This window comes from Stegodyphus dumicola, chromosome 9, assembly GCF_044657685.1.
Source record: "Stegodyphus dumicola isolate Sdum_Otavi_A_Nest chromosome 9, ASM4465768v1".
NCBI classification, from domain to species: Eukaryota; Metazoa; Arthropoda; class Arachnida; order Araneae; family Eresidae; genus Stegodyphus; species Stegodyphus dumicola.
The window spans coordinates 27,810,701-27,822,563 of record NC_140776.1 but is presented as its reverse complement, the minus strand read 5'-3'; the positions used below and the strand labels follow the sequence as shown (position 1 = coordinate 27,822,563).

Genomic DNA, 11,863 nt, shown 5'->3' with positions numbered 1-11,863 from the left:
TATTTGAAATGCATGATTTATTTTTTTAATAAATTAATAATTATATTTTGATTTTCTATGACAGCACACTGATTTGCAACTGATTGCTTATACAAGTCACATATTTCACACAGTACATTAATATATTCTTCTGCGTTTTAATTATTTCCTTTTCTGCAGCTGTAATATCATCTCTCTTCCTTTCTTCTCTTCGGTCTCCTGCTTCGAATAGTTGAGCTTCTATCTGAGAGAAAATTTTAAAATATTCATTCAAATTCAAATATTCTTAATTTTTATATTTCATAATGTAAAACACTTTTTATAATTAATTAAACAATGAAACTTCTCTAAAAAGGAACAATTCATAATATTGATTTCTTTAACTTTCAATTTTTTTCCCTTTATAATTTTTAAGACTGTTTATAGATCAAGAGGATTTAATGATTATTATTTTAAATTCTTAAAATCGTGTTGTTAATAAAAGACATACTCTGTATATAATGTTCGCAATAAAGAATTGAAATAACTCTTTTGTATGAGAAATATTAATTTACATCTGTTATAATTAATTTATACGAGCGGTTCTCAGCCGGTGGCATACAAAGAAACAAAATATTTTTAACTATGAAATTCAAAAATCTCATAAAGAAAAGAATAGTTAATAGAAATTTCCTTTGATCGAAATTGACTTGAAGATTTGGAAAATGACACACTTGTTAACTTTTGGCTGAACCGAAAAAAAGAATTTAAAGGCATTTAAAATAAAGCTATCAAATTTGTATTGTCTTTTCGCACAACCTGTTTGTGTGAAAAATGATTTTTTCCATGTTAAATTTGAAATATAAATACTCATCAAAATAAAAAGTGGATCCTAATTTACCATTAAATGAAATAAGAGCAGACATAAAGAAATTAAATATTAAAGTATTAGAACTGAAATTTTGATAATCAAGTGAATAATTAATTTAATTAAATTTAATTTTGATAATTAAGTAATCATCAGTTTTTAATCTAATAGTTCTTTATGTGTACATATTTAATACAAAGAGTGTGCAAATGGCAATATATATATATATTTTTAATATTTCTATTGAGGAATTGAAAAATAAATATTAAGGAATTGTAAAATTAGTGGTAGTATTAATGTTTTTCAGTTTTTGCTTAGATGGTACACTACAGTCAAAAGGTTGAAAACCGCTGATTTATACCATTAAAAATTTTCTGTTGGGAGGAAAAAGAAAAGAAGAATCCAGAAAACATTAGATTTTATGTAATAGATACAAACTTGTCATTCCTAAATGCCATTGCAGATTTCCTCGTGATAAAGGTGTGGAATTTTCTAATGTAAAAAAGAAAAAAGCATAAAATAAGCACAATTTACTCAACAATCTTGACTGAAATATACATGCTTTCAGAGATAGCATAAAGCAAGAAAAGTTTACTCAACAATCTTGATTGAAATATACATGCTTTCAGAAATAATATACAAAGTATACTGCATAATCAAAGTTATGAGTTTATATACTATGAGATACTATACATGTTTATAATATACCACGTTCCTGTACACCTAACACCTCGTCCACAATTTTCTATACAATTCATTAAAGATAGTTCCTGAAACATAACTGACTTAAGAGAAACATGCATACTTCTAATTTATGCATAATAATTTGACAAACATTGATTTCAGGTAAAGAGCTACATGTATTATATCAAAGAAAGAATGAATAAATGTAATTTGCCTTTATCCTACAAATACTTAAAAACATTTACATTAAAAAAATGAATTATACATAATGGTAGCAAATTTTTAATGAAAAACAAAACAAGAGTTGAAAACTTAATGCAGTTTTTGTCAATATTTTACTCTCTTAAAATTTATATAAATGTATAGAAACTTGAAATGCATACCGCATTTGGCTGCAAAACTTGTGGTATTGTGCTGCACTCTAGGGAAAGGGAAAAAGTATACAATGAAGCAATCATAAGAATAAAAGATATTTGCATATTATTGAAACCACCTTAATAAAATATACCAAATTTTCAAAAATGTGCCAAACTCTGGCAACGATTATGTATCAAAATTTTTCAGGTAACATGCTCATGACAATTTTTCATTCAAGCAATGTCACCATTTTCATATGTGTTTCTTATGTTGTATTTCAAGTTCCAATGGATTTTAGATACGAATAGTTGTTTTAGATTAATTTCAGATTTAAAATACTACTTGTGGAGCTTACCATCAAAAGACGAAGCTGTGTTAAAAGTTCTGCAGGAATAGAACATTTTAGTACAAAAATTTCTAATGGAAACAACTATGAGATGAATTTGGTACATAGACAAGGCATGCAGTATCAAGTTTATGTAATTCTCTGATTTTTTTTTTTTTTTTAAGTGAAAACAGATCACTTGGCACAAGTGCTAAAAAATTAGACAAAAAATTTGTGGATAATTTTTTTTAAACTATCATATAATTTTTATTTAATAATTCAAATTAGTATTTTAAAATTTGTTAAATGTTTTTTCCTTTATGTTGATAACATTTTGCCAACTTAAATAAATATTGATAGTTTGGTTATGCTAAAAGCAAGCTGCAAAAACAACGTACTTCTCCTGATAAGTATTTTTCTCTTTTCATTTATAAAGACCACCAAACTGATCCAGGTGTTTGTGTTAATACGTAAGTACCAAAAAATATTGAAGAATGCACAATCAAAGATGGCAACCAGTATGGTAAAAGATATAATTAATATATGCAATGAAAGAAATCTTATTAAAAGACGACTTTCATTATCAGCAGAGAAGCATGACACCGTTACAGTAAAGAAATTAAGCTTTTGTTTCTGCACTTGTAGCTTTGGTTGATCTTTACAATATGGTAACTGGTAGTTTGGCGACATTTTGGAGGCGATAAAGGTTACTACCTGGGACTTTGGTAATAATGTGAGCAGTACTCAGTTCCGATTACGCATTATTTTGCGTGAGGGAAATGAGAGATCATGGGATATATCATGTGATATTAATGGACGAATTACGGTTCTTTAATCGGAAAAGGGGGGAAATAGGGAAAAAATCTGGAAATTTTGTATTTAGCTTTATTCTGTGTTGTGTCAAACAGTGTTGGTTAATTTTTGGATCCCATGTCCCTAACTAAAGTGAATTCAAAATGGGTATTTAGGCATTGTGATAAAGAGAAGTTTGCTTTTTATTTAGCGGAGGAAGTATGGAGGAAAAATTCGCAGAAAAAATCTTTCAATAATTTTATTGAATGAATTAGAAAAGTGTATCCGCCACGTAATCAAGATTCTGAAGAAGATTAGGTAAGTTAGTATTTTTAATTATTTGAGGATATTATTTTTATGCATTGTTCTAAATGTAAGGTGGAAAGGAATTTGGTATTATTGGGAAAATTGTTATTAGCAATGATTTAGTTTAAAGTAATTCGGATTGTAAGGTAATTTTTATTAATTTAATGTATGTGCTCATTTATATTTTAAGTAGTGCTTTTGAATTTAATTATATTTTAATTAAATGATAGTTATTTTGTGAATTTTATGTTTGTAGGAATTTGGTATACGTTTTAGTTGAAGTAAACGTGCATGGAAATAATTTAAATATCTGATAATAAATATTTGTAATGCTTCATGTATGAATTCGTTGGTGACGTGTATAATGTAATAGATGATTTAGAGGTAAAAGTTTTTGGATATTTTATTTATTTTATATGTGGAAATGTTCATATTTCGAAAGGGTAAATACTTTTTCGCGATCAGGTAATTTCATATATGTTCTTTTTACCGTGTTTAAAGATTGAGAAAATTGTCATGTATTTTCGTGAAATTTTTCTAATTTATGAGAAAAAAGCAGTGTACATGGATATAGTGAAGAGTGTGCGCAATGCCATTTTTGTGCAATTTTGGGATGTTTTTTTAAGTAAAAATAAGTCGGCGTGTACATGGTTTATGTGTATGTGTTATTTTGAAAAACGCGTAAGGAGTATGGTATTGTGCACTTTTTCCCAATTTTGCAGTGAATATTTGTCATGATTAAGCAGTTTTGTTTGATAAAATTTTTAGCATAAGTGTAATTCGGCTAGTAGATTGTTGGAAGAAGTGTTCAGTAGATAAAAAGAAAAGAAACATGTCTTTACTTCATGAAGGCAAAATGGCGGCGGGGAAAAAAAAATAAAGGGTTGCTGTAGGAGAGTTGGTTGCCAAATTTTCGCCAAAAAATCGCCAAGTTACCATAATGTAAAGATCAACCGTAGCGGTTAATAGCCAAAAATTGTTTTTTGAAATTTTATGAAATAAATAAATCTGAATATAACTAATATCAAATGAGAATGGGTCCAAACTTTCACTTAAGAAGCAGAAAGTGCACTGTAAATGCACAATATAATGAGCAGAACACAAAGCATAATACATTGAAAAAATGAACAAAACACTCATGCAGCCAGCTTTTTCACCTGGATTAAAAAGAGACTGGGATAGCGGTGTTCAGCAGGCTTATCTACTTGTAGATAGATGGGCTTATTAATTACTATATAATTCAAGAACTAGTTAATTTTCATATGGTAAACATGCCTACTGTCACTGAAGAATCATGCATCTGCATTAAACAATAAAAATATAACACAAATTTGAATTTTAAATTAAACTTACTATTAGAAGAATTAAAACCAAATGCTGTAATTTGAAAATGGGAAAAAAATGTGGTTTATATTTGAAAAAGCAAGTATTTTTGTCTGAAAAGTAAAATATATTTTACACACACCTGTTGCTATAGATTACTTTGGAGGGAATCTATAAGATAAAGTAAATAAAGTTGTACACGTTACATTGCATGTCTGTATATTTCCTTCGTTTTCAAGTCTGGAACACTTCGTTACACCACACTACAACGCAGTAAACACTTGACCATAAGCTCAGAGGAATTATAGGAACTGATGTTTTTTGTTTACATCGACACGCAGTCTCATTGGATATTGATGTAGTTTATCGGACAAGCTCTCCTGGCACGAGAGCAAACCAGCTCCACATTGCAATTTTGACGTCATCAGTTACCAGAGCGGTAAAGCGTTGCACTTGAATTCGACTTTAGCAGCCGATAGCAGGAACGCCTCTTGCGAGCTAACATTTGCAATTTATCAGAGCGTTGCACTTGAATTCGCCCCTTAGAATGATTTTCTGAGGAATGCAACGGCAGTTGGCTATATGTTTGCTTACCTTAGGAAGTTCAAAAAATTCCTAAGGTGGATTGCCTTAGTTTCTACGGTTACTTACAGAGAAATAAGCAGTCTTTTTCGGTTTCTTCACAGAGGGCAAATAGACAATTTACCTTTATAATCTGCTTTTATCTATTTAAACTTCAGAAGATTTAATATGAAGCGAATATACTTAACACAATGGAACACAATCTTAAGACTTATAAATCTTTTAAAAGACAACAGCAAATTTTTAAACATTACTGTAAAAAATATCTTCTCTTCTAATTATAATAAATAATAAGATAATGCATGGATGAATTGTTAATTATATGATAACTATGCATTTATAAAAAGTTTTTAATAATGAACTATAAATAATATTTCTAATTATCGATGTATTGTTTTTTTAAAAGATTTAAAAGTCTTAAGCTTGCGTTCCGTTGTGTTGAATATATTCACTTCATCTTAAATCTTCTGAAGTTTAAACAGATAAACGCGGATTTATAAAGGTAAATTATCTATTTGCCCTCTATCAGCAAACCAAAAAAATCTGCCTAATATTTCCCTGAAAGTAACTGCAGAAACTAAGGCAATCCACCTTTGCAATTTTCTGAACTTCCTAATGTAAGCAAACATCGTGCACTGCCGTTGGCATTCCTCAGAAAACCATTCTAACTTCCCTACTCCCCGATGAAAATAATAGAATCGCCTCTCTCATAGACTGCCGTTTTGGGATGTAGACGCTAGTCACAAAGCCTACAGCAAAGAAGGTCTATGTACAATACACATTTAGAGCTGGAGCAAATCGAGTAACGGGTACATCGGTTGACTTGAAGTACCGATTCGGTACTCACAAATTCATTTCGTTACTCGCATCTGTCGTATGATGCGGTTTATTCGAGTACGAATGATAGCCTGTTTCCAAACCCTACCCCACTTTTCGAATTTTGACGTCACGGAAATATCGACTAGTTTCACCTGGCAAAACGGCGTACCCCACTTTTGTGGTGCCGAATAGAGTGTTTATGTGGTAATTGTGAGATTTTCGCAATTTAAATTATTATGAGTGGAAATTTACACAAAATCTTTAGTGAATGGTTATTGTTTATCGCCGTAGTATATCTGAGGAAAGAGGAGAATAATTCACTGCTAATGTATACATTATCAGTATGAAAAATTTGGAAGGTGATACTCGGCAATAAATGTGATGCATTCATCGCAAAATTCAGCGACGCCAGTAAAACAAACGAGAGTGTTCGAAAAATTTATCCACATCTGAAGTCACTATAAAAAAATTGTATGTGTGCCAACACAGATATTTTAATAATAATAATAATAAACACTTGCAGAAAACTTCAAATCAAGGAATAAGAATTGCAGTGCCTTTGTGTGCTTAAAAACTACGAAGCATTCTGCAGACTTTTATGCCAAAATCAAGGTTGACAAATATATTAATAAATTTTAATGTTTCTTTTAGTGTATATATTTCAAAAGTATTAAAATAACTTGGACAGTTGTTTAATTGTTTAAAACAGCAATAAAGTTCATTTATAAAGATATACAAGGATTTTCATAATTATCAAAATATTTCATTGCTTTGGTGAAACACTGAAATTTACTAAGTTAACTAACTTTTATAACATTAAATTTGTTCGTAACTGTAGTATTATGCTCTGTTTTAAAAAAGCTTAAATACTTTACATACAAGACAATACATTACATTAAATACATACAAGACACAATTTTTTCCTAAATTTGGTCTCAAAAAAGTTACCCGCGTCTTATACGTGAAGGACACAGATTAACTTTCAATACTGAATGCTATTTTTAGCCCGGATAAAGGTCTAGACACACATAACTTTTTCTACATCCACATGTGTGTGGCCTTCTAAATAAGGGTGTGTCTTATATGCCGTCAAATACGGTAAGTTTGACATACCTCGTCTTGACGATATTATGTTGAAGTTGGTTGAATTCCTCGCCTTTCTTGTTCTTTTATAGTACTTTTTGGTTTTTCTTGTGATGGTGTATTTTAACATGTTGACTCCCGTGGTGGCCACCGGTTACCAGCACTCGACTCTGCTACAGCGCCGTGGGTGATGCTTGCAATGCGACCAATAGTAAAATACATAATTATAATAAATATTGATACTGATAAATTTTTAAATAGTACCATTGTTACTATAATGATTTGAAGAATAATAAATTGTAAAAATTTAAATTATAAATCGCAAAAATGGTCTACAGATGTTTGGGGGTCTCCAGTGACAACCAGCATGAAAAATACATTAAGCACGATTATATGTAACATAATGTTCTACAGATAATATTTCAACATAATATATATCACATAATAAAAATTTCAAGTTGGTGTCATGGGCAAATCATGTAAAATGCACGCTGCAGTCAACGTGTTAATTTTTACATTTTAAAGTATTCTTATTCTATATTTTTAGGATTTTATGAAGATCATTTGAACTTCAATTTTTTAAGTCTTTGTGAAAAGTTGGTTCTAAATTTCTTTATATATATATAAGAACTCCTATACTCCTAGAAAAAAGTAATTTATATACAGTACAAAGTCTTTAATTCGGACTCGTCGGGACTTCAGCGATTCCGGATTATCGATCATCAATTTAAATCTGGTAAGATGCATGCAGAAATTAGAAAATTAAAAATATGAAACGGTAATTTATGAAATAAAGAGCAATTATGATCTAAATGGTATCAAAATTTACAACAAAAAAAGCTTAATATTTATTTATTTACTTTATTAAACATTTCTTTCAATGTAAGTTGTTTAAGTTGCTTCGTTTTATGTGCTAATACTTTCTCTTTAATTCTATAAACAGACATAATTTCTTGTTCAGTTACAAAGTTCCGCTGTTCAAGTCCTGTAATTGCTGTGCCGAGAATACCGACTAACTTGTGAATTGAAATTTTTTCGTTTTCGCTAACCTCTCTGTCACTTTCTTCATGCCTTTATCCATTTTTTGCAGCAATTCCACTTTTTGTTTGATGGACATCGAAACATGCTTTCGCTTTGCAGATCCCACCAAAATCGGAAAGTCTTTTTGACATAATTGAAAGTTCAAGCTTACTTTTTATAAAATTGCTCTAACAGCCTGCAAAAAATAATATGCATGATTCAGTTAGAAGATTAAGGAACAAAGCAATCTGCAACTTTAACTGAAATAGATATTTAGTTAATTTTAGCCTAGCTTATACCGTCTGTTATACATTAAACGCACGCATGCATAAATGCTACGCATGTGCAAAAAGTGTGTAGCTTTGAGGTCCGGATTATAGATCATTCCAGATTATGGACGTCCGGATTAAAGACTTTGAACTGTATTTATTTATCCCACACTTTCATTTTGAAACATTTTAGTACATGCTTTTCCTCGATATTTAAAAGTTGATTTTTTGTTGAACTGAAATATGTAATATGGAAAAATTCTATCAAAAAACATAATTCAACTCAGAATTGAAACAGGAGATAAATAGAGATAATAATGTGGGGTATTTGATCCTCTTCCCCAAATAGTCATTTGAAACATTTTAGCGTGTTTTTCCATTCAGCTGAAACAGTAAAAATATAGAAAAATTCCCACAAAAACATAATTCGGCTGAGAAACAAAACAGGCACAGAAAAAAAAAAAAAAAGGTTGGCATCAGGAAACTGATTGGTCTAAAACAGGGCTTCTTAAACATTTTTTCAGTCATGACCCTTTTTTATCATAGATTTTTTTCACGACCCCAAAATATTTACGAAAATTTTGTGGGACCCCATAAGCATTGTGAAAATCTGACACGCACGTGAGTGAAACTGTCAATTTTTTCACTTGTATTGTAAGATAATATGGCAGTTTTAAGTCATTATCTTTAATTTCTCATTTTTAAGACATAAAACAATGTGAAATTTTAATTAAGTAACAGATGAAATGACAGCATCATGTGCAAAGCAAGTAAAATGAACATTTATATTATAAAAAGAATGCGTTGAAACATTTTTGTTTTTCTCTTTGTCTGTATTGTCTTATCTTCATCTATTTTCAGATACATTGTGTAAAAATATTGGGTAGTTGTAAAATTATTATATTAAGTTTAAGAAATACCAAAACTAATAAAATTTTTTGCGACTCCCTGCTGTAGATGGGGGTTGCGATCTACAGTTTAAGAAAGTTGTCTGAAATAACGTTACATTTGATTTTGCTAGAACTTTAGATAACTGAGGCTACAGCCAGTGCGGTTATGGCAGGTGTGCAAAATTTTGGAATTTACAAAAATATCAAGTAGCAAAATTTTTGGAATTTAGGAGAAGTTTTTAGAATTTAGGACCCACAGAGATGGCATAGCACAACAAAATGTACCTGCTGAAGTTAGGACTCCAGTGTATGGTTATATTCTTGTAAGGAGTGTATGCCTGAATGCAGAGATGCATTTCGAGTCATCAACGCTAGGTCACCAGCCTACACAGCATTGTGCGATACGTCATTCATGTAAATACGGAATAAAATTGATTGCACCAACCTAATTCATGTAAATACGGAATAAAATTACTGCAATTTTTTAATAAGAATAAAACACTTGCTTTCTGTTCATCTGAAATGGGATAGATTTTCTAGCAGTTATTCCAGCAGAACCTTGAAGAAACGGATCATTCTGTATTCAGTTAGATAAACAAATACACAAGCTATGAACATAACATATTAAACCGTAATTCACTTTTCACATTGGACAGCCAATGTTTATCAATTTTTCCATAAGTCGTACTTTCCCGTAATTTTGAAAATACTCCATTGCATGCTCTGTTGAAGACAAGCCCGAAATCATTTTTTTTTTTTTTTTTTTTTCAAAATGCAATTGATAACTTGTATTTTTTTTTTACAAAATTTAAACCTGGGAGTCATGAACAAATTTGTGGGGGGTCACCAAATCCAAAGATGTTTATTTGACAATAAAAAGTATACAGAATTTGAAGAGAATTTTGGATGTTTTTTAACATTTCCATATTTAAATTTTGATTTTATTGGTTTCCACTTGATTTGTGTGTTATGCTTGATGATTTCCAAACAGGTTGAATCGAATTTTAATGCAATTGCATACGCGTAGCTAAGATGTAGTTTTTTTCGACTATGTTAGTAGTGTCTTGCATGTAATTGCAATACGCATCATTTATAAACTATGTTCCTTAATTCTAATAAAATTTGTTGTCAAGTAAGCACATAACATTTCCCAAGTATTGGAAAATTCAGTAGTGTCTCAAAGGATAATAAAAACAATTTTGTTTTAGCTGCAATTTTGTTCATGATGGTTAAATGGCCCAAAATAGATACCCAATGTTTACAAGAGAAATGGGCTGGATGGACCAACATCAAATAAACTTAGAGAAAAACTATTAATGAAATGCAAACAATAATGAATCCAATGGCTCTCTTTCTACTTCTAAAAAAAATTGAGTAAATATCAAGAAGAGTTTATTTTATACTGTTTTACATTTTAGAGAAAAACTATTAATGAAATGCAAACAATAATGAATTCAATGGCTCTCTTTCTACTTCTAAAAAAAATTGAGTAAATATCAAGAAGAATTTATTTTATATTATTTTACATTTTGCATTATTAATGGAAAATGAATATCCATTGTGTGTTAAATGCAGTGAAAACTTCGCACATGGAAAGTATGAAACCTGCGAAATTAAAAACACATTTAGAAACGGTACTTTTCCGTTTTGCCGGTGCAAACAATAAAGTTGCCAATAATGGTACAACTGATGCCAAACAGAATACCTTCACTGGCAACCTTTTACGCCTCATTTTCAAAACAAGTCGCAGCCATTTCTTATCAGATTGACTGTACTGGCATACAATTACATAGAATTTGTACAAGATAGTTAAATTTTATGCTCTAAGACCATTCATGGTAATTAAGTCAATTAGAATGCAATCACACCGCTCATCCGAAGGCGAAAATATAGAAAAGACAAAATCACGGGTCAAATTCATCAATTCTAATGAGAATGGACTAGTGAAGTAAAGCACTGTGGTTTTACATAATTTCTGAATAAACTATTCATACGAATTGAAATAATTCTTGCATTCCAAATTAAAATTTAACTTGTCATTAATGTAGAGAATTAGATTTTTGTAGCATAGTTTACGTGAGATGAGATCACGTGATCAACAAATCAGGATGTTGAAACATGAAAACATAGTAAATTCTTAATGTTTTTTCACAAATTTATTGGCTTTTTTACAAAATTTTAAAAGGTATTAAAATGTTTATGCCTTTAAAATAAAAAATTCTTAGAACTAACGTTTGTTAAAATTTTTATGTGTATATTGTATGTTGTCGACAACAAAGTCTGCTTGGCGAGATTTGCGCCAGTGAAACGGAAAGTACCTCAGAAACTAAACATAAAGATTATGTAAATATATCTGAAGAATTTTTTTAAGGAATGAGCTAAGAGCATGAAAAATTAAAATGTATTTTTGAAAAAATATACAACAGTTCCTGAGAAGATTTACAGGCATCTTAAAAGTTTCATATTTAATTGCAAAAAATTTAAAACATCATACAATTGGAGAATCGCTCATTCTTCCTTCAGCAATTAAAGTAACATTGGCTGATCTTTAGAATATGGTAACTGGTAGTTTGGCGACATTTTGGAG

General features: G+C 30.1%; 1 protein-coding gene across 9 annotated transcripts; it reads right to left on the bottom strand.

The window, feature by feature from the left end:
• LOC118193396 (uncharacterized) lies at positions 1–10,713 on the bottom strand. 9 transcript variants are annotated; one of them, XR_015042948.1, is made up of 4 exons: positions 4,756–5,230; positions 1,894–1,931; positions 1,265–1,318; positions 1–219 (listed from the first exon to the last, which is right to left on the bottom strand). XR_015042948.1 is itself a non-coding variant. In XM_085823311.1 (4 exons), the coding sequence occupies exons 1-3, from the start codon at positions 7,225–7,227 to the stop codon at positions 1,274–1,276; spliced, it is 183 nt and encodes a 60-aa protein (XP_085679437.1). In that variant the 5' UTR covers positions 7,228–10,713; the 3' UTR covers positions 1–219; positions 1,265–1,273. The 9 variants fall into 9 exon arrangements, 3 of the variants coding, with proteins under 3 accessions (XP_085679437.1, XP_085679436.1, XP_085679435.1); XR_015042947.1 differs by having other exon boundaries at positions 1–223; positions 4,820–5,222; XR_015042946.1 differs by having other exon boundaries at positions 1–223; positions 4,756–5,216.
• Between the last annotated feature and the right edge of the window lie 1,150 nt (positions 10,714–11,863).

What these genes read in the sequence shown, in the direction of transcription:
- LOC118193396 (XM_085823309.1), bottom strand. Translation starts at nt 7,227, where the DNA reads ATGTTAAAATACACCATCACAAGAAAAACCAAAAAGTACTATAAAAGA. An exon ending in CATAATATCGTCAAGACGAG is followed by an intron (nt 1,932 to 7,127) that starts GTATGTCAAACT and finishes CCCTTTCCCTAG; the next exon opens with AGTGCAGCACAATACCACAA. An exon ending in AAGTTTTGCAGCCAAATGCG is followed by an intron (nt 224 to 1,893) that starts GTATGCATTTCA and finishes ATTTTCTCTCAG; the next exon opens with ATAGAAGCTCAACTATTCGA.